Raw genomic sequence first — 22368 nt, 5'->3', positions numbered from 1 at the left:
TTTAAATATCATATCAAGTTTTTTGTTTAAATATTTCAGATTCATTGTTTTGCTATTTGGTATGAGCATCACAATTCATTATCCAAATATTATATCACGAAATTTAATACTTAATGTTATTAGGTGCAAATATTTAATACTAATACTTCTTTATAAACAGAATATTTGCACCTAATAACATTAAAATGTAACTCATTTTATACATTTTACTTATCTAACTAATATAGTTATTCAATTTTGTAGTTCTGATAGTAATTAATCATTTATCGCTCAACGAAGAAGTCATTCAAATTGGATGAGTTACGTTCATCAATTTTAGTTTTTAATTTTTTTTCGTTATTGATTACACTATGGTTTTAATATAACTTATATCATGTATACTACTTGCTTGAGACACATGTGCAACACACGTGTTGAGAAACTAGTTATAAATAAACTTGAAAGGGGTAAGTCTTCCATTAGTAAAAAAAAATATTGATTTCTTCTCTCAAAAATTGCAATATGTTTCCAACAGAGTTTGTATGCCATGTCTGCTTCAAGAACTCTCTTGTTAACGTTAAACCAATTGCTTCTTCTTCTTTACCCTATTTAACCATTCACTTTAATCTCAGTATAGTACAACAGTTTTGGTATATAAGACCTAATGATCATGAATCCGTATCCCTAGGTGCAACACTGGACCCTTCAACCAACTCGACCCAAATTATTACCCATCTTTCCGATACCATGCTCTATGAGAAACTCGATCACGCTATATCACAACTGTTAATGGGCAAGTTTGAAGATCAACAACACATTATAGTTGAACTAACAACTCGTAAGTTGCAAAGGATCACGACTACTGAGATGTCAGAGGTATGTGTGGATGTGGAATTACAGATTGATCACTACTGCGATGGTAGAATTTTGTCAGCATTGGAAGAATCATCATCTGTGGATGGAATGGTACCGGCTAGTGAATCATCGATAGAGTTGCTAGAGCCGATGGAAGCTGATGAAAGAAATAGCAACAATGATTGTTCGGTATGTCTAGATGAGTTAGGGGAGGAAACTGATGTACTGCGGTTGCCTTGCTCTCATATGTTTCATGCTGAGTGTATTACAAAGTGGTTACAGAATAGCCATTACTGTCCTCTTTGCCGCTTTCACATGCCAACCGATTAGACAAAACTACCTAATGGATCAAATTGTGTAATCAATTAGTATATGGTTTGGTATCTTTATGAAGTGTATATATAATTATTAGTTATTAGCCTTCAATTCACATTAGTATCCTAGTTCTTTTATTAGTGGTGTACATATAATGTTAGTTAGTATTGTTTCTTTTATTTGTGGTGTACATATAGAGTTCTCTTCATGTTAGTTAGTATTGTTTCTATTTCATCATCATTACGTAAAGTTACATTACTATTATATATCTTGTTGTACCAAATTATTGGAAAAGTCATACCATTATTTTATAATCATTTTCTTTTTTATTCAATGAAATCAAACTGTGAAAAATCAAAAGTAAAAAAAATTTCTATAACTGATAGAAATATTTTAGTTATTGATTTAACGTATTTCAAAATTAAAAACTAATAAAACAAATCAATAATACATAAAATCGAAACAAGTAAATTGATACAACAGTACATCCCTTACCATACACTCCTAAACAATTGATAACAAGTTAACAACCATCTAAGCGAAGTGTTAACCATTCAACTAAACACCTTTGCTAATGAATGAATAGAGCGCTTTTATGCAAGTGAGGAGCTATTTGGAATTCCCGTAGAGATGGCTTCGTCGGCGAGTAATACGGTGGCTCGGACTTCCGGTAGAGATGGCTTCGTCGGCGTGTGCTACGGTGGCTCCAAAATTGACCCTAATTTTGTCAGTTCTTAGTTTTGTTTGGGCATTTGAGGTTAGCAGGCTTCTTCTTCGCTGTTGCAGTTGCGACGACAGGCTTAGAATCCCCATACCGAGCCGATTGAAGCTTGTATGAGCTTACCAGAAGCAACAAATGAACTTCCGGCCACAACTAGTACAATGTAAGGCATTTTCTTCATTTTTAGTTCATTTGCTACAGATGTTTTTCTTCAGAGAAAGGAAAAAACTACCCATGCAAAACAATGAGGAATAGTAATAGTGAACTGGCTTAGCCCAATCATGAAATCATCCATTGAAGCGCTCTGTAATGCCAAACGGTTACACTGTTTGGTTCACTCCTATCTTATATCTATTGGGTTTCCTACAAATGTTTAACCAACTTGATCATTGTTTATTCAAAGTCTTATGACATGGTGTCCATCCGCAACATGTTTGATAAATTGCCGAAAGGAATATGGTTTCACGGGCTGCACTTTTTTCTGGATACTCTCAGAATGGGTATTCACTTAATGTGTTTTTTGTAATGCATAGGGAAGGGGTGAGGGCAAATCAGTTTACTGATGGGTGTGCACTAGTGTGTCATGTATTATGTATGAATTTAGGAAAGCAAATATAAGGGTGCATTCAGAAGAGCAGGTTTGTGGCATAGATGAACTACTTCGTTAACAAAAAGTAGAAAAGCTAAGGGAAAATCCATATGCGCGGCGTAGTTAAAGATGTGTCTTGTGCACGTTATATGGTTATAATAGTTTGTGTATGCATGCTGGCTGTCAATGCAACTGCCCTCTACTTTTGTCATTTTTTTGTAACATATTTGTGTATTAATAACAAACTACACAAGGGTGTGTAGTCCCCCATATTTAAATCAAGACGTGCAAAAACAAAAAGCTCCTATACCTTAATCTTCTTATAAGGAATTTAGTACATCATAAATTGATTCTAACTCTTCCATTAAGCTATGTTTACACCAAAAAAGAAAAGCCGTAAACATTTCATCTTTAGTTTCCGTATACTGATGGCTTTGTCTTCAAAACAAACTTGGTTTCTTTCTCCCCACAAAGTCCACCAAATGCAAGATGGGACAATTTTCCATCTCTCTTTCTGATTGGACAGATTGGTATCACTATTCTAGCATTCCAGTACCTCAGATACTCTTCCCGGCATAGTCCAGCAATGCCCCTCAAGTTAATGAAAATCTTCCACAACAGGTCAGTCCAGCTGCAGTGAAGAAAGAGATTAGAGATTGTCATTGCTTACTTACCACAGAGAAAACACCTTGAGCAAAGATTGAAACCTTTCCTCATGAGTGTATCTTGTGTGAGTCCAACTTCTCTGGCTAGCAACCAAGAGAAGCATGCAACTTTATGTGGGATCTTAACCCTCCAGATCACTTCCAAGGCCAAGTCCCACTCTGATTGTTTGAGGTTGTGAATACTCTGTATGCTGGCTCTGCTTATTCCTTAACCATATCAAGCAATCTGTCTTAGTTGATGTTCCTTTTGAATTGTTCTAAAGCACCAAAAAAGCTTGCTAGTCTATCAATTTCCCAATCATTTAAAGCTCTCCTGAAACTCAAATTCCACCCTTGTTCACCCCAGACCATTTCAATTGTTGAGTTTTGTTGTTGATTGAGGGAGTATATGTCTGGATAGAGTTGCTTTAGGGAGCCTTGTTCAATCCATTTATCATTCCATAGATCTACTTTCCTTCCATTACCAACGCTGAACATGGTTTTTGTTAGCAATTTGGGCCACAAGTTCCTTATGATTTCCAAAGACTAACTTCATAACGACTATTGCTCACTTTGGTAGTCCATATTCCATCCAAACCATATTTCTCCCTGATTACCTTCTTCCATAATGGCTGGTAATCTGAGCTGGTCATCAGTTTTGTTTGGGAATTTGGGGTTAGCAGCTGCAGCTGCTTCGCCGAGACAGTAGAAACGACAGGCTTAGAAGCCGACTGTGCCGATGGAAGCTTGTATGAGCTTACCAGAAGCAACAAATGAACTTGTGGACACATCTAGTACAATGTAAGGCATTCTTCATTTTTAGTTTATCGGTTTTTCTGTTGAGAAAGGAAAAAACTATCCATGCAAAAGAATCATGAATAGGAATGTAATAAATTGGCTCAGCCCAAACTCTCAATTCCCTCACCTGAATTGTTATTAAAATTGGTAGAGGTGTCAAATGGGCGGATTGAGATGAATTTGAGCGGGTTCAAATTGGATTGAGTTAATAAATTGACGGTTTATTGACTTGTCCAAAAGCTATTCGACTGAAATCGGTTGGGCGGAAATGGGCTAAAATGCAAGTTTCCTTCAAATGTCCATTTGGGAAGCAAGTTGACGACATGGTGTCTGCCCGCTAGATATTTTATATATTGCCTGAAAAGGATGTGGTTCACTTTTATCTGGGGTATTCACATGAATCCCTTAATGTGTTTGTTGCTATGCGTAGGGAAGGGGTGAGGGGAAATCAGTGTCTTGAGGGAGTGCACTAGTGTGGCATGTATGAATTTAGGAAGGTAAGTATAAGGGTGCATTCACAAGAGCAGGTTTGTGACTTAGATGAAATACCTCATTAACAAAAAAGTAGAAAAGAAAAGTGAAAATCCATCTGCGCGTAGTTAGATGTGTCTTTGTGCATGTTATGGTTATCATAGTTTGTGTATGCATGCTGGTTGTCAATGCAACTGCCTACTTTTGTTTACGTTATATCATTTACATACTTTAATTCTGCAGGGACAAAAAGAAAGAGTTTGCGGCAAATTAGGCTGCATATCATCCTTTTGGCGTTGATGTTTTTCTTTTTTGGCAATTAAAGAGAACTTTATTAATTACCAGTGAGCTTTACAATTTGAGGGCGAACGAATCAATTCAGTTCCTTCTCAGTATCCTACTCTACCAGAAAACACATTCAAACCTTAGATAATAGATACCTACATTCAACCAAGAGTGAATTCTCAAAGGGAGCAAATGTAACTGAATAGCCGATGGCTATGTCTAACTCTGGTACATATAGAGAGCGTCATCTAATGGAATAGTATCTCTTTGGTAGATGCTTTACTCTGAAAAATTCTCGTATTCCTCTCTATCCAGAGTGCATAATTCTCTCTTGCAAAATTAGCCTTCAAAATAATCCTTTTCGGATGGTTACCTCTGGAGTGTTGTTGTTCCCAATACCATTCTGAGCTTCATTTTTGGATTCCTCTTTTCCATTTCTGCCATCCTAATAGTGGAGAAGATGCATTCAAAGAACAAGTTTTGTAAACTCTCAGGCACAGTGTTACATAGAACACAAGTTTCATTCACATTTAGACCCCACCTTATCAGTCGATCCTTTTTTCTCAGCTTACTATGCATACTCAACCATAGAATACAATTTTATCGTGGTTTTGCTACATTCTGACATAACAATTTTCTCCAAGTAACCTTTGGCGTCTCACCCCATAAACATTTATAGGCGGTAGCTAAGTGAAATTTGCCTTTGACAATCAAACTGCGCATGTCACCTAGTTGCTGCCAATGTTTCCGCATTTGCAATATCTTCTTAATCATCCACGCAGCCTGTTTTGGGAGGTCAATAGTCAACCAGTTCTGGCTCTTTATGTTGCACGTATGGACCCAAATGATCCAGAGCTTCTCTTTTTTTTTTTTTGACTCAAGGCCCAAAGTAGATTGCATATTGAAGCTGAATTCCAGATGGTTAGATTGAGAATGTTTAAACCCCCTGCACTTTTAGGCATGCAAACTTTATCCCAAGCCACCATGGCTTCTTTTTTTTGTAATAGTTGCCTCACCTGACTATAGATAACTCCTGCATATAGCCTCGATCAATTTAACACCTTCTTAGGCATTAGAGAGAGTTGTGACCAGTAGGCTTGAACCCCAAATAAGCGTTGATGTTTTTTTATCTCAAAGAAAAATTTATCATATTGCTCGACTTGTGGAACTTCCTGTTATTCAACACTCTGGAACACTACCACCCATTCTTGTAGTGAATTTTCAATTACCGTTTAGTTTAGCTTTAAGAGAATAAGTGTATTTATGCCCCCAAGGCTTAGCTCAAGTGGCAAAAGGTGGAGGATTTGTGACTTAGGTCGCATGTTCAAGCCCCATACCACACAAAGCAAAGCCCGGTATTTAAGTGGAGAAGGGTAGAGGGGCGGCCCATTATCCACCGAGTTTAGAAGGCCGTGATTGGTCCAAAGGGCAGGTCACAGACGGATTTCTCGGTTATCAAAAAAAAAAAAGAATAAGTGTATTTCTTTTTTTTTTCCCATTGGGCTGGTTGTCATTAAGTTGGTCTGATGGTTAATTTAAATACAGGTAATTTTTGTGCTAAAGAGACACATGAAATGTGTTTGAGTCTCTTCAAAGTCATTTTTTCAACACCCAAATGACTTTTAAATTACTTGTGGATTTTCCATGTCCCCAGAGTGTCCCCATTAACCACATTTTAGTCCTTTTCAGTGGTGAATTCATTCTCCAGCCATAGTTCTTTTAGCCATATGCTCAGTCCTCCAGAATCGTGTTTGTTGGTATGAAAGCGTTGGTATGAAAGCTTTTCTTTCTTATGTTCATGTAATCATTTAGTTTATATTCTCCTGATGACTCATTTTGCATTCGAATATTCACTCATTTGAATTGCTAAGATGCTGTTTTCACCCTTTTTCTTTCTTTTTTACAGGTACCATTATATCCTACTGCAATTTTACGAAAAAAATGCAAAAGAACTTCCTTCTCATTTTCAAGAGAACGTCAGAGTAAGTTCTAGACTTCTAGTTACCATGTCATTGGTTCCTTGTTTCTTTTTAACCTATTTCTAGTTGTGTGTATCTCCTGTTGCTTCTTAATTGCTTCATCATGTTTCTTCATGTTCGTCTTTTTTATTGTGCCTCTTGTAACATTTGTTTCTCTGTTGGTGTTTACTTTTTTCACATTCTGTTAGTTTGTGTGTACATTCTTTTGTAGTAGTGTGTTATGTACTGCTTGTTTCCCAGTCATTATTTCAAGGTGTATTCATCTCTTGTCTTTTTCTTGGTAAACTATCACAGTCAGATTTTTTACTGAACAATCTTTTCCTACTCTTTCCTATTGATCAATAACAGATGATGAAGTGGAAAACGCGTAGGCTTTTCCAAATGGATGGTACTATTCCCTTTAGGGAAAGGGAAAGGTTGGAGATATTAGGTCGTTAGCAAATGTGGAGGACCTCCAGTTAAGTGCAGCAGAGAGGAAGCTTATGCAGGCATACAATGACATACCTGTTCTTTCACGTCCTCAACATGAGTTCTATAAGGTATGATTGCCAGATTTGGTTATCGTTAGATTTGAGGTTGAATTAGATGAACAACTTATTTTTTATGTTTGTGTGGCGTTAGTATGAGTGCCATCTCTTCGCTTTATAGCTTATGCTTCTTACCTGCCTAGTCTCTTATGCTTCTTACATGTCTTGCCCTATCAAATTTTACTCAAGCTGTTGAATCTATGATTTAGTTTCAGATATAAAAATTCAAATAATGTTTGAAGTTTCCAATTTATGTAGTACTTACCAAAACATGTTCTTTTCCATAAATAGAAATACAAATAATATTTGAAGAGTATTTCCAAAACGTGTTATTTTCCATAAATAAACTACAAATAATATTTGAAGAGTATTTCCAAAACGTGTTCTTTTCCATAAATAAAAATACAAATAATAGTTGAAGTTCCCAATTTATGGAATTTTTCCAAAACGTGTTCTTTTCCATAAATAAAACTACAAATAATATTTGAAGTTTCCAATTTATGAAGTATTTCCCTAAAAACTTGTACTTCTCTTAATTTTTCCCCACGTATTTCCTTTTTTAATATAGAAACTCACTAATCCTATTCCTAATCAGTTTAGGTTTGATAGTAATATTATAAATATGCTTGAAATGGGGTGGTAAGTCTCCCATTAGTAAAAAAAATATTGATTTCTTCTCTCAAAAATTGCAATATGTTTCCAACAGGGTTTGTATCCCATGACTGCTTCAAGAACTCTTTTGTTAGCGTTGAACCAATTGTTGCTTCTTCTTCTTCTTCTTCTTTACCGTATTTAACCATTCACTTCAATTTCAGTATAGTACAACAATTTTGGTATATAAGACCTAATGATCAAGCATCCGTATACCGGGGTGGAATACGGGAGGACTGTTCAACCAAGTCGACCCAAATTATTAATCATCTTTCTGATACAATGCTATATGAGAAACTTGATCAAGCTCTATCACAAGTGTTTATGCAATTTAAAGACGAGTTTGAAGATCAACAACACGCTATAGTTGAACAAACAACTCGTAAGTTGCTAAGCATCACGACTACTAAGATGTCAGAGGTATGTGTGGATGTGGAATTACAGATTGATCACTACTGCGATAGTAGAATTTTGTTAGCATTGGAAGAATCATCAACTGTGGATGGAATGGTGCCGGCTAGTGAATCATCGATAGAGTTGCTAGAGCCGATGGAAGCTGATGAAAGAAATAGCAACGATGAGTGTTTGGTATGTCTAGATGAGTTAGGGGAGGAAACTGATGTACTGCGGTTGCCTTGCTCTCATATGTTTCATGCTGAGTGTATTACCAAGTGGTTACAGAATAGCCATTACTGTCCGCTTTGCCGCTTTGAGATGCCAACGGATTAGACAAAACTACCCAAAGGATCAACAATCTAAAGCCAGAAACAATTTTGCAGTAGATTATATTGCTACTATTACTAATGTATAATTTATGCAGTAACCAAAAAAATTGTTGGAATATTATGGTAGTTTGTTTGAATGATTTCAAGTTGTGTAATGAATTATATGGTTTGATATCTTATGAAGTTTATAATTTTTTGGTATTAGCCTTCAATTCACATTAGTGTTCTAGCTCTTTTATTTGTGGTGTACATATAGAGTACTTTTCATGTTAGTTAGTATTGTTTTTATTTTATGATCATTACGGCAAGTTACATTATTACGTTGTTTCATCAAATTATTGGAGAAGTCATATAATTATTTTACAAGTTTCTTTTTAGTTATTCCTAAAATCAAACTATTAGAAATCAAAAGTCTAATCCTCATCTCCCCTTTCTTTGAGTTCTGCTTCTCATCCCTTTCTTCTACTTGTGTTCTTCAATTTTCATTTTTTTAAATTACTTTTCCATAAATAAAGTTACAAATAATATTTTTAAAATAGTTATTTGAAGTTTCCAATTTATATTTCCCCAAAAACGTGTACTTTTCCTTTTCCTATTCTAATTTGAAGTACTTGTATTACTTTTCATAATTTTCCCCCCACCTATAATAATTCCTTTTTCTCATCAAATTAAGCTTCCCTCTCACTAATCCTTTCCTTAATAAATTTTGGTTTTGCTAATCTTATAAATAAATTTGAAAGTTCTAATAAAAAAATATTGATTTCTCCTCTCAATACTTGCAATATGTTGCCCTTTGTATGCCATAGCTGCTTCAAGACCTCTCTTGTTAAAATTAAACCAATTTCCAACCAAAAAAAATTGATTATCCCTCCAATTACTTCTTCATATACTTCTTCTTCACCCTATTTAAACATTCAATTTAGTTTCATTATATTAAAACGATATTGGTATATAAGACCCAATGATCAAGCATCTGAACGTGTGGGTAGAACATTGGAAAGTATGATCACTTTATCTCCAATCGTTATTCATCTTTCTGATATCAAGCTCTATGATAGACTCGATTACATTATATCAGATTTGCTAAAGGATTTTAAGGCCGAGTTTGAAGATCAACATCACGATATAGTTGAACAAACAACTAATAAGTTGCAAACCTTCATGATGACTACTGAGATGATGTCAAAGGTACGTGTGGTTATAGCATTAACGATTGATCAATATTGCGATGGTAGAATTTTGTTAGCATTGGAAGAATCATCATCTGTTGTTGGAATGGTACCGGCTAGTAAATCATCAATAGAGTTGCTAGAGACGATTGAAACTGATGAAAGAAATAACAACGATGATTGTTTGGTATGTTTAGATGAAATAGGGGAGGAAACTCAAGTACTGCATTTGCCTTGTTCGCTTATGTTTCATGGAGATTGCATTACAAAGTGGTTAGAGAATAGCCATTACTGTCCGCTTTGCCGTTTTGAGATGCCCACAGATTAGCCAAAGCTACAATCAGCAATCTAATGCCAAAACTATAACTAGGAGACATATAGTTAATTTTTTATTGTATAATTAAGTCAAGTGTTTTTTATGTTCGTGTTGCATACCTTTTTATTAAAATACAAGCCCTTTTTTTTAATTTTAGCTTTAATGTATGCAGTACTTCATTGGAACAAATAAATTGAATTAGTTATTAATTTTTGTCACTAATCTATCTATTGCTAACTTTTTCACATTAAACAAATTTATTTTAAAGACCTTTCCTCAGTTTAGCTCCATAACACTCACCTCCCTTTTGATTTACGATATAATGGACCTGTTTAGCCATGGACTTTCCAAGTAAAATTTGGGGGGAAATTTGACAAATAGTGTTTGTCCATACAATTTGTATTTTAACAAATAACCCAAATTCTCAAATACTAGAAAAAACTTGTACATATTATTTGGAGCTTTTAAAAATTCAAATTCTACATCAAATTTTTATATTTTACAAAAACACCTTCTATAGTAGTTGTTTGCGTTGTAATACATAATTTTTTACGTCAATACCAAAGCAGTAATGACATATTTAGTGAATATGAAAGTGATAATATGGTTGTTAATGAAAATGACGAAAAATCATCTCAAGGTAACAAAGTTATGTGCTTCGTTTATTTCACGATGTATGGAATAATACTTATTGCACTTACTCCGAACTATCACATTGCTCCAGTGTCATGGGGACTACTTGTTATTTGCTGCAATGAAGATCCAATTGACTTGTTGCGGAAGTCATGAATCTCGTTACGTCGACGTTTTCATCTTGCTATGTAATACAAACCTATGTGTTTCTATCATATTTCTTAAAAAAGTGAAATATGTTTTCGAAATACTATGGCCAAACACATGGTGAAATTTTCACTCAAATAATATTTGCCAAAAATATTTGAGAATCTATGATCAAACGCCAACTATGTTTACCTTTCTTATTTTAATTGTTTTTTGTTTGTAATAATTCTTTTATACTATTTACTATAAGTATTTATCAATATTCAGCTCGATATTTTTATGTGTTTATTCAAAATAAAATAAAAATAATCATAATTGTTTAGTATAGTTAAATAATTAATATATTTATTTAGAAAAAATACTTTTGACTCGTTAAATAAAAATAAGAACCAACTTTTAGTAGGTAGAATATTTTATGATCAAACTATTAACGATAAATCTTTTTAAATCAAGTCAATAATTAAGGATATTTTTATTCAATTTCAGATAATTTAAAAAATATTTTAAACATTATCAATTAGAAAAATAATACTAAAAGATTGTTCCCAACTGAAAATTCAATTTTCACTATGCTACTCAATCTCCCTCCAACAAAGAAACACCTCAAAGAATCGAAGACAATCCATTTTCATAATTAATACTAGTCAATCTCTCCAACGATAACACATTTCAAAGAATCGAGAATAATTCATTTTGATAATTAATCTATGAGACAATGACACACCTCAAAACATCAAAGACAATCTCTCGATAAATATACACCTCAAAAAATCGAAGAGAATCAATTTCATAGGGGCTGAGCTAGTAAGGGTTCGATAAAAAGTTACCCAGCTAGTGTTTTTCCTGTGTTCGGCTGAGTTTTGAACCTGAGTTCTCAGAATTCTCAATCAGCTTCATTGACTACTCCGCAATTGCATTTTCAGCTCACAATTGTTTCTATCCTCAAGAGTATTGATTCAGTGTTTAATGCTTACTATGAAGGGAACAATCCATGAAGAATCAAATAACAAAATTGGTAGCCAATGGACTTTACAAAGAAGCCATTAACTTGTATTCCCAACTCCATTACTCTTCTTTATCTCCCACCAAATTCACCTTCCCTTGTCTCTTCAAAGCTTGCGCAAAGCTTAAAACTATACCACAAGGTCAAGTACTTCATAGCCATTTGATAAAACACGGGTTTAACACCGATGTATATGCAGCCACATCGCTTACTGACATGTACATGAAATTTGCCTTAGTAGATAGTGCCTTGAAGGTGTTCGATGAAATTCCTCAACCAAATATTGCTTCATTAAATGCAATCATTTCTGGGGTTTCTCAAAATGGGTATCATGTTGATGCTTTTCGGGTGTTTGGGTTGTTTAGTGGTTTACTGATTAGGCCGGATTCGGTTACTATAGCTAGTGTTTTGTCAGGGTGTGTGAATATTAATCATGGTGTTCAAATGCATTGTAGGGGTATAAAGATTGGTGTGGAAATGGATGTATATGTAGTTACGTCGATTTTGAGTATGTATTTGAATTGTGTTGATTGTGTTTCTGCGACGAGGTTGTTTGGATTGGTTAAGAATAAGAATGTGGTGTGCTGGAATGCGTTTATTTCGGGGATGTTGCGAAATGGGGTGGAGGAAGTGGTTTTGGGTGTGTTTAAGAAGATGTTACTAGACGAAGAACCGAATGAAGTGACTTTAGTATCGGTTCTCTCTGCTACTGCTGATCTTAAGAATGTGAAGTTTGGTAGGCAAGTTCATGGACTTATTGTGAAAATTGAGTTACAATCTCATACGATGGTGGGAACTGCACTTGTAGACATGTATTCAAAATGCTGTTGCTGGTTATGTGCATATGAAATCTTCAAAGAGCTGGGTGGCAGCAGGAATTTGATAACATGGAATTCGATGATTGCTGGAATGATGTTGAATAAGCAAACGGAGAAAGCAGTTGAGCTATTGGTGGAATTAGAATCGGAAGGATTGGAACCAGATTCAGCAACATGGAGTTCAATGATCACTGGGTTTTTGCTGCTGCGAAAAGAGAATGAAGCTCTTAAGTTCTTCAGGAAAATGCTTTCTGCCGGTGTCGTTCCCAGTGTGAAGACTGTCACTAGTCTTCTGATGGTGTGCTCATCTCTATCCTCACTCCGTTTCGGCCAAGAGATTCACGGATATATTTTTAGAACGGAAAACATTATTGATGAATTTATTGTTACCGCAATCATTGATATGTACATGAAGTGTGGACAATTTCCTTTGGCAAGGAAGGTTTTTGATCAGTTGGAAGTAAAATATGATGATCCTGCTATCTGGAATGTAATGATTTCAGGGTATGGAAGGAACGGGGAGGGTGAAGCTGCTTTTGAGATGTTCTCTCTGATGCTAATGCAGAAAGTACAACCAAATTCAGCCACATTGAATTGCATGTTGTCTGTGTGCAGCCACATCGGAAAATTGGAGAAAGCATGGCAAGTTTTTAGCTTGATGATCACAGATTTTGGCATAATCCCAACTCTAAAGCAGCTTAATATTATGGTTGATCTACTTGCTCGATCTGGTCGGCTGGATGAAGCTAGAGAACTACTACAGCACATTCCCGAGCCTTCTGCATCTGTTTTTGCTTCTTTACTAGCAGCTTCTGAGCAATTCTCTAATGCCAAGATGGGAGAAGAAATGACCAAAAAGCTCTCAGAATTGGAGCCAGAAAACCCTGTTCCTTTTGTGATTTTGTCCAACCTTTATGCTAGACAAGGAAGATGGGACGATGCTGAAAGAATCAGAGAAACAATTGATGAAAGAGGACTTGAGAAAATACCAGGATACAGTACTGTAGGAGTGGCATAATCTAACATCCTGCATATGCTAAAACTGGTAGAACAGACTACTATTGGATATTATGCCTAATCTGCATGAACTGGCACTAGCTCTTATTTTTACTCCAACCACTGCCCCAACATTCCTTGCACGAGGAAATCCAAAATTGATGTTAAAGATTTTGGTGGTTCAAAGATGAAGCAACGGATGAGATCTCTGAGAGCAAGCACACAATTGACTTCATTAACCTTGCCACTTGTCGCAGATAATGTGAACTATTGGATGCCAGGCAGTACGAAGAGTTGTTTCAAGCTCGCGTGCTTTTAGTGTGACAACCTTCATGGTCCATGTGTTCCCTAAGCAGTTGTCTGTGAAGTCCTTTCAGGTCAGCTTCCTTCAATTAAGATGGTCAAATTTGAATATTGATGCAGAAACTAAAACAGGAAACATGTACAAGCTTATATGATAAAGCTCAAATCACTGTGCCATTGAGTATCGATTTTGAATGTTATTTATTATGGTTAGTATTTTCTGATATTCCTCTAGATTAACCATGTGAATGTCTCTCTTAAAATCACTGTGCCATTGAGTATCGATTTTGAATGTGATTTATTATGGTTAGTATTTTCTGATATTCCTCTAGATTAACCATGTGAATGTCTCTCTTAATTTAACTGTAATGCTTAGTTCAACCATGAGAAAGCTAGTTATAATTTCAACTCTCAAGATTCTGGAAGTCGTCGAATTTGGTTCTTATATGCTTACATACTAGTTGAATCTGTCTAACTTATCAGTAGCTCGGAATTACTGGCCTCCTATGGGATATGAAAGGTGGACAAGCGCTGATGTGGGATAACCAGAGTCCCGAGATGCAGTCAAAGCCAATCCCTCCCTTTGCATCCTTCAAGAACTGGTCTTATAGTGAATTCAGTTGTGAAGCGCTTAAGCAATGGTTAACTGTTCCAATCACAGGCACTTCCCAGACTATATTTTGATTGCAGTAGAAGCCTCTCAACATGGAAGCATCCACACTACTGGAATGAAAGGTGACCTTCCGTAGTTATCTTATGATAGACCTCACATTGTGTAGATTATCACGTGTCTCGAAGAAGGCTGTAAGTTCAGTTGAAATTCTCTCCTATAGTATGGCTTTTCATGTACTCAAACTGAAGTCTTGGACCACTTCATCAAAAGAAAAACAAGTATTGGACAACAACAACAACCCAGTGAAATCCCACTAGGTGGGGTCTGGGGAGGGTAAATAGTACGCAGACCTTGCCACTACCTCGTGGAGGTAGAGAGGCTGTTTCCAAGAGACTCTCAGCTCAAGAGCATTAGATCTAAGTGACAGGAGGAGAGATATATGCAAACATAACAGCCAATACAAAAGATAGCGTATAATCAACAAATGAGACAATAACAAGAAAGATATAGGGAGTGAAACGCAGTAAACAACATAAGGCTAGGACTGCTCCAAACGCTAACAACCCAAACCCTCGCAAGGGAAGACAACCCGCTAACCCTACTAACCTTCAACCTTAATACGCGACCTCCACTCCTTCCTATCTAGAGTCATGTCCTCGGTGATGTGAAGCATAGCCAAGTCTTGTCTAATCACCTCTTCCCAATACTTCTTGGGCCTACCTCTACCCCTCCGCGTACCCTCTACCACCATTACCTCGCACCTCCTCACTGGGGCGTCTGCACTCCGTCTCTTCACATGTCCAAACCATCTCAGTCTCGCTTCCCTCAGCCAGTGCTGTTAAAAGTCATCGCGTTGTCACTTAAAGCAATGAAGCTATGTGAAGGAAGGGGCACCTCACAGGTGAAGCCATGGGTTTCAAGAAGCGTGCTCTTCAAATAATGACGCAAAATCATCCAGACGTAAAGGTTAGTTCTTTGAATCTCAATTTTGAGGAGTCGGATAAATATGGACATTATTCTATATTGTATGTTGAATTTAGTTATCCTAATTACAATTTTATTATCATAGTACTAAATCCATATATGTTAAGTATTTTTTGTTCTAAAATTATGCGCCCCACTTCTCGCTTATCACTTCAAGCCTCATGAACGTTGTTACCTTTTTGTGTGCTTCGCTTTTAAATACATTGGTAATAGTTGTGTTCTGACCATCTTGCGTGCACTTTAACTTTCCCTCATGATACTCATTTTCTACCACCGTCCACCAGCATTTGTTTCAGGGAATTTTGCCAACCGAGGCTTAGACTGATGGGAAGAAACCACGTAGCTTTTTGGCTTTTGTAAAATTTGAACCTACACTTCAGTTGCTTCAGGGAAGTCACACTGGTAAGTATGAATTTTTTGTAATTACTTTTCCCTAAATAAAAATACAATTAATATTTGTAAAATAGGTATTTGAAGGATAAATAATTTGGGCCTCAATGACGTGGGGAAAACAGAAAACAAAAAGTTTACCTTCTCAAGTGTGGAAAAGGAAAACAATTGTCAATCATACTCACTAATCCTTTTTCTAGTAAGTTTAGATTTGCTAGTAATATTATGAATAGACTCACAAATCCTTTTCATGATAAATTTGGGTTTTGCTAGTAACATAAATATTTTTATTATAAATAAACCAGAAGGGTCTGGCTTGGCTTTATTCACCTTTGGACACGAACCCTAGTCCATTTTTAGCATAAACCCGCCTTGGAGATTGATAGTAAATATCGATTTCTCCTCTCAAAGTCTTTGCAATATGTTGCCAACGGACTTTGTATGCCATGGTTGCTCCGAGCACTCGCTCGTCCGCGTTGAACCAATTTCCGATCAAGAAAAATTGATTATTCCCCCAATTGCTTCTTCATATTCTTCTTCTTTACCTTATTTCACAATTTATTTTAATTTCAGTATTCTACAACACTTTTGGTATACACAACCCAATAATCTAGAATCCGTATTGATGGGTTGCACATGTGTAGGTTCAGCCAAGTCATACGAAATCATTCTTCATCTTTCCGATATCAAGCTCTATCAAAGATTAGATCGTGCTATATCAGATGTGCTTACTCATTTTAAGAACGAGTTTGAAAATCAATATCGCACTATAATTGAACTTACAACTCTCAAATTGCAAAGCATCATGACTCCACAGATGTTAGAGGTATGTGTGGATGTGACATTAGTGATTGATCACCATTGCGATGGTGGAATTTTGTTAGCAATGGAAGAATCATCCACAATTAATAAATCATCAATAGAGTTGCTAGAGCCAATTGAAAATGATGAAAGAAATAACAACGATGAATGTTTGGTATGTCTAGATGAGATAGGGGATGAAACTCAAGTACTGCGTTTGCCTTGCTCTCATATGTTTCATGGAGATTGCATTACAAAGTGGTTAGAGAATAGCCATTACTGTCCGCTTTGCCGCTTTCAGATGCCCACAGATTAGACAAGGCTACATAAAGGATCAGCAATCTAATGCCAAAACTATAACTAGGAGACATATAATTAATTTTTGATTGTATAAGTAAAGTGTTTTTCATGTACGTGTTGCATACCTTTTATCAAAATACAATTTTTTTTAGCTTTAATGTATGCTAAAATTTGGGGGGGGGGGGGGGGGGGGGGGGGGGGGGGGGGGGGGGGGGGGGGGGGGGGGGGGGGGGGGGGGGGGGGGGGGGGGGGGGGGGGGGGGGGGGGGGGGGGGGGGGGGGGGGGGGGGGGGGGGGGGGGGGGGGGGGGGGGGGAAGGGGGATTTGACAAATAGTGTTTGTCCATACAATTTATCATTATTTGGCAAATATTTTTGACAAATAACCCAAATTCTCAAATACTTGAAAAAAGTAGTATTGGGTCAAATTTGACTATTTGGGAACTTTTAAAAATTCAAATTCTACACCAAACTTTTATCTTTTATAAAATCACCCTCTATAGTAGTTGTTTGCACTGTGAATACCAAAGCAGTGATGACATATTCAGTGGAAATGAACGTGATGATATGATTGTTGATGAAATTGACAAACAATCATCTCATGGTAACAAAGTCATGCGTTTCCTTTACTTCACAATGTATGGAATGATGCTTGTTGCACTTACTCTGAACTACCACATTGCTTCAGTGTCATGGACACTACTTGTTATTTGCTGCAACAAAGATCCAATTGACTTGTTGCGGAAGTCATGAATCTTGTTACGTCAACACGTTTTTATCTTGCTATGTAATACAAACCTATGTGTTTCTATCATATTTCTTAAAAAAGTGAAATATGTTTGCGAAATACTATGGCCAAACACATGGTGAAACTTTCACCCAAACAATATTCACCAAAAATATTTGGAAATATATGGTCAAACGCTAGTTGTGTTTACCTTTCTTATTTTGATTGTTTTTTGTTTGTAACAATTCTTTTATACTATTTATTATTAATATTTGAAAATTATAATTTGACTAATTTATCCTATTAATACTAAACCCGTTTAATTAATTATTATTTTTGGAACAACTTCTCTATTACAATTTATTTATTTTTAAAAATAGAACGTTCTATTTCGAATTCGCCGAAGAGCGTAGGGTGTCAAATGGGCGGGTTGGGTTGAGATTGGAAATATTAAAATAGAAATTGGGTTGGATCATGACCCGCTCAAGTTTACTTTGGGCTCAAATGGGCTTAAAAATGGGTTGAATTAATTTGACCCGCTTAATTCAATCATTTTAATATATTGTTATTTAAGGTTTATAACCACAATTTGAATTTCAACTAAAGAAAATTTGAAAAGAGAAGTTACAAATGGATAGATAAATCCTAAAAGATATAAAATATTTTAATTCCTATAAAGTTACGCAATTCCTAAAAGACGAGGTTGTTTGGTAGAGTGTATTAAAAAAATTAATGCATGCATTAGTCTTGTGTATTACTAGTACCTTATTTGGTACTCTTTTCCAACATATGTATAATTAATATTTTCATTAGTTATACACTCTATTGTGTATTAAGGTTTGTATTGCTAATGCCATAGATTTCTAGGTATTAGCAATGCAATGATTTTAATACATGCATTAACTCAATTAAAAACTCAATTGCCCCTCAATTCGTAAATACAAAAATATGTCTTAAAATGATGGGACTATACATAATGTTTCCCCAACTATTGTAAGTAATGGTTACACATTTTTTTGTAAGTAATGGTTACACATATCGTCACATCATCTTTCCTATATCCTCTCTAATCGATGGAAAATGGGAAAAAAATCATAGAATATTTTCATCCTATTTGTTCAAACTTGACCAGGTCAGTGAATTATATTATATTTTTCTATGTTAAATTTTATACCCTTATAATTATCTTTAAAATAATCTAATAGTATAGTATGCTGATGAATAGGGTTGTTCATGGTTATGGTTAAAAAACCAAACCGAATCGCAATCCGATTAAAAAAATTGATATTTGGTTGGGTTTGGTTTTAAATTTTGAAAACCGATATTATTTGGTTTGGTTTTGATTTTACTAAAACAAAACCGCAAAAATAACCAGACCAAATCGATAAATTAGATATATAAATTTTATAATTATTTATATATTATTCATAAATAAAATATAAATATTTTATCAAATTTTAATTAACTTAAGTCTTTAACTTTACAATTTCCTCAAGCCAACACTTTAGCCCAACTATAATAATCCCAAGTCCAAGTCCATTAAATCCATTTGTCTTTACCTACTCTACTTTCTCTTAATTGAAATACTTTGTTCAAGTAATGATAACTCTAGTATTGCTTAATTGCTTAATTGAACCGACAATAGTTTTTTTGTGGATTGTTCATGTGCTAGATGTTTGTGCTATCGACGTAAGTCCTCAAAAAAATTACTATTACTTTCAAATTGGATAAACCAGAAAAACTAAACCAAACTAAACCAAACCGACAATAACCAAACTGACGGTTATTTTTTTCATTTGGTTTGGTTTGGTTTTAGAAATTTAAAAAACCAACTAGATTGGTTTGATTTTAATTTTAATCAATAACTGATCCAAACCGAACCACGAACACCCCTACTGATGAATATGTAATAATAACCTCTACGTAAATAATGGTCATGTCTCAGCTAGGGAAACTTTAATTACTAAAAATTAGCAAAAAAAAAGTTGCAATTAATTAAGGTTTAAAATTGCAGAAGGAAAGGTTTTTCTATTTTAGGAACTTGTTGAATGTATATAAAACAAAATTAAAAGGGTGCAACTAATTAAGTTTGCCAGCAACATATTAGGGTCATTTAATAGAATGTATAGTAATATTATTGAAAAAGTATATTAGTAAATAGTAATATTGAAATTATTTTCTATACATGTATAATATTTCTTCTAACTACTATGTTAAAAAATACTACCAAACAAATACCCCTCTTATTCCATATTAATTAAATTTGTGAGGTAATACACACCTATTAAAGAAAATATTCAAGCACATAATTCGAAATATATTTTTCATTATTCCAAATTGAACACCATATTAATTTTATAAGTAATTCTAAGCAACTATCAAACATGATATTCCTATACAAAATTTATTACACATACATAATATTTCTCCGAACCAACTATCAAACGACCCCATCTATACATAAGTTAAAATTACTACCAAACAAATAATTAGAGTAGTAATTTGTCTAGAGATAAAACCATAAACAAGAATGTCTTAAATATATGTGGCATTATTACCAATCTAATTTTATTTTTTTGGTGCTTCTTTCAATTATTTATATTACATGACAATATCAACAATCCCTAAATTCATGGAGAGAAATAAAATTGAGAAATTTTCGTAGTTTTAACAATTCATGCTAAATTTTCTTTGCGTCTATTACTCCATTTATTTAGTTAAAAACTCAAACTAATCAGCGCAACAACTGCTAAAATAAAATACTCATAACTCTGTTTTACTCTGTATTGCTCTGTTTTGCTCTGTTTTCATCAATTCAATGGGATTGATCAAGATTCAATCTTTTTCATTTCTATTCACAATCTTGATTCTTTCATCATCTTCATTACCTCACCGCCATCGTCACAATCGTCGCCATCATCGTAGAAATTCACAGCTTATTCCGAGTATATTTCATCCACCTTTTATACCATCAAATGTAAATGGTGAATGGGTACTTTTACATGAATCAATTGGTGTTTCAGCAATGCATATGCAGCTTCTCTACAACAACAAAGTAATCATTTTCGATAGAACAGATTTCGGAGCTTCTAATCTCTCACTTCCTCAAGGCAAATGTCGTTTCGATGATGAAGTTCTTGATGTTGATTGCTCTGCTCATTCTGTTCTTTATGACATTTTATCAAACACTTATCGTCCACTCATGGTTCAAACTGATGTTTGGTGTTCCTCCGGTGCACTCAACTCCGATGGTACATTAATTCAAACCGGTGGATACCATGCCGGCGATCGTAAAATCCGGCTGTTTTCCCCGTGTGATGGTGATGTTGATTGTGATTGGACTGAATTGCCGCAGAATTTAACGGTTCAGAGATGGTATGCTTCTGATCATATACTTCCTGATGGACGTGTAATCATTGTTGGTGGAAGAAAAGCTTTCAGCTATGAATTTTTCCCCAAAACTATGGACGATAATGGTGGGGTTTTTCATCTTCCATTCTTAGTGGAAACTACAGACCCAATGGAAGAAAACAATCTTTACCCATTCTTGTACATTTTACCCGACGGAAATCTCTACATTTTCTCAAATCAACGCTCAATTGTATTAGATTACGTTAATCACAATGTTCTCAGGGAATTCCCCATGATTCCCGGCGAGAAACGGAGTTATCCGGCAACTGGGTCTTCGGTAATGCTTCCGTTACGGTTACGTCAGGGTCAGGAACCAGTGGTGGAGGTGATGATCTGCGGAGGCGCGTGGGGTGGCGCGTATGTTAAAGCACTGGAAGGGGAGTTTTGGCGGGGTTCAAGTTCATGTGGGCGAATGAGACTAACGGATCCGGATCCGAAATGGGTCATGGAGGAAATGCCTTCGGGTCGGGTCATGCCGGATATGTTGTTGTTACCTACAGGAGATGTGCTTATACTAAACGGGGCGGCGAATGGAGCAGCGGGGTGGGAGAACGCGATTGACCCGGTTTTAAACCCGGTTCTTTACCGACCCGATGAACCCGACCCGAGGAGAAGATTCACTGTGCTCACCCCTACTACAATTGCAAGAATGTACCACTCATCAGCGATTTTACTGCCAGATGGGAGGATATTAGTGGGTGGTAGTAATCCGCATTCGACCTACAACTTTACAGGCGTAAAGTACCCGACAGAGTTAAGCTTAGAGGCATTTTCACCACCTTATTTGGCTACACAATACGCCCATCTTAGACCTTTAAACCAAGCTGTTGATGTGGGGCAAGTCTTATCGTACGGTCAACAGTTCTCAATCACGTTCACTCTACCCTTTCCGCAGCCCGATGCGGAGTTCATGGTGAGCATGATTCCACCTTCATTTACTACACACTCATTTGGGATGAATCAAAGGTTGTTGTTTTTGGAAATTGTGGGAGTAGAAAGGCTTTTTATGTTTGGTTATAGAGTCATAGTATTTGCACCTCCAACAAGGAATATTGCACCTCCAGGATATTATATGGTGTTTGTAGTTCATCAAGGTGTTCCTGGTCATAGTGTTTGGGTGAAAATACAGTGACCATTATAGCAAATTTTTACAATATTGTTTTTGAATTGAGATCATATGTGAGATATTTTGCTAGGTGCATCATATTTTTTGGTATGGA

The 22368-nt window shown here is 35.7% G+C and overlaps 6 protein-coding genes across 7 annotated transcripts; all 6 read left to right on the top strand.

The window, feature by feature from the left end:
• Positions 1 to 501: 501 nt before the first annotated feature.
• On the top strand, positions 502 to 1171 carry LOC125854305 (E3 ubiquitin-protein ligase ATL59-like). The gene has a single exon (XM_049533816.1). It carries the CDS (start codon positions 502 to 504, stop codon positions 1162 to 1164), a length of 663 nt encoding a protein of 220 aa, XP_049389773.1. The 3' UTR covers positions 1165 to 1171.
• Positions 1172 to 7044: 5873 nt separating this feature from the next.
• LOC125854304 (E3 ubiquitin-protein ligase SDIR1-like) lies at positions 7045 to 8654 on the top strand. Of its 2 annotated transcripts, XM_049533815.1 has the most exons (2): positions 7045 to 7175; positions 7979 to 8654. In XM_049533815.1, the coding sequence occupies exons 1-2, from the start codon at positions 7132 to 7134 to the stop codon at positions 8541 to 8543; spliced, it is 609 nt and encodes a 202-aa protein (XP_049389772.1). In that variant the 5' UTR covers positions 7045 to 7131; the 3' UTR covers positions 8544 to 8654. The 2 variants fall into 2 exon arrangements, with proteins under 2 accessions (XP_049389772.1, XP_049389771.1); XM_049533814.1 differs by lacking the exon at positions 7045 to 7175 and having other exon boundaries at positions 7696 to 8654.
• A 668-nt stretch (positions 8655 to 9322) lies between these two features.
• On the top strand, positions 9323 to 10036 carry LOC125854303 (E3 ubiquitin-protein ligase SDIR1-like). Its single transcript, XM_049533813.1, has one exon. The coding sequence runs from the start codon at positions 9323 to 9325 to the stop codon at positions 10034 to 10036; it is 714 nt and encodes a 237-aa protein (XP_049389770.1).
• A 1676-nt stretch (positions 10037 to 11712) lies between these two features.
• On the top strand, positions 11713 to 13703 carry LOC125854289 (pentatricopeptide repeat-containing protein At2g02750). The gene has a single exon (XM_049533787.1). It carries the CDS (start codon positions 11796 to 11798, stop codon positions 13641 to 13643), a length of 1848 nt encoding a protein of 615 aa, XP_049389744.1. The 5' UTR covers positions 11713 to 11795; the 3' UTR covers positions 13644 to 13703.
• A 2141-nt stretch (positions 13704 to 15844) lies between these two features.
• Positions 15845 to 17120, top strand: LOC125854310 (E3 ubiquitin-protein ligase RING1-like). Its single transcript, XM_049533820.1, has 2 exons — positions 15845 to 15923; positions 16556 to 17120. Exon 2 carries the CDS (start codon positions 16717 to 16719, stop codon positions 17026 to 17028), a length of 312 nt encoding a protein of 103 aa, XP_049389777.1. The 5' UTR covers positions 15845 to 15923; positions 16556 to 16716; the 3' UTR covers positions 17029 to 17120.
• Positions 17121 to 20512: 3392 nt separating this feature from the next.
• On the top strand, positions 20513 to 22368 carry LOC125854292 (aldehyde oxidase GLOX-like). Its single transcript, XM_049533802.1, has one exon. The coding sequence runs from the start codon at positions 20556 to 20558 to the stop codon at positions 22278 to 22280; it is 1725 nt and encodes a 574-aa protein (XP_049389759.1). The 5' UTR covers positions 20513 to 20555; the 3' UTR covers positions 22281 to 22368.

The sequence above is a fragment of the Solanum stenotomum genome, chromosome 2 (genome assembly GCF_019186545.1).
Source record: "Solanum stenotomum isolate F172 chromosome 2, ASM1918654v1, whole genome shotgun sequence".
Taxonomy (NCBI): Eukaryota; Viridiplantae; Streptophyta; class Magnoliopsida; order Solanales; family Solanaceae; genus Solanum; species Solanum stenotomum.
This window is presented reverse-complemented; position numbering and strand designations above follow the sequence as displayed.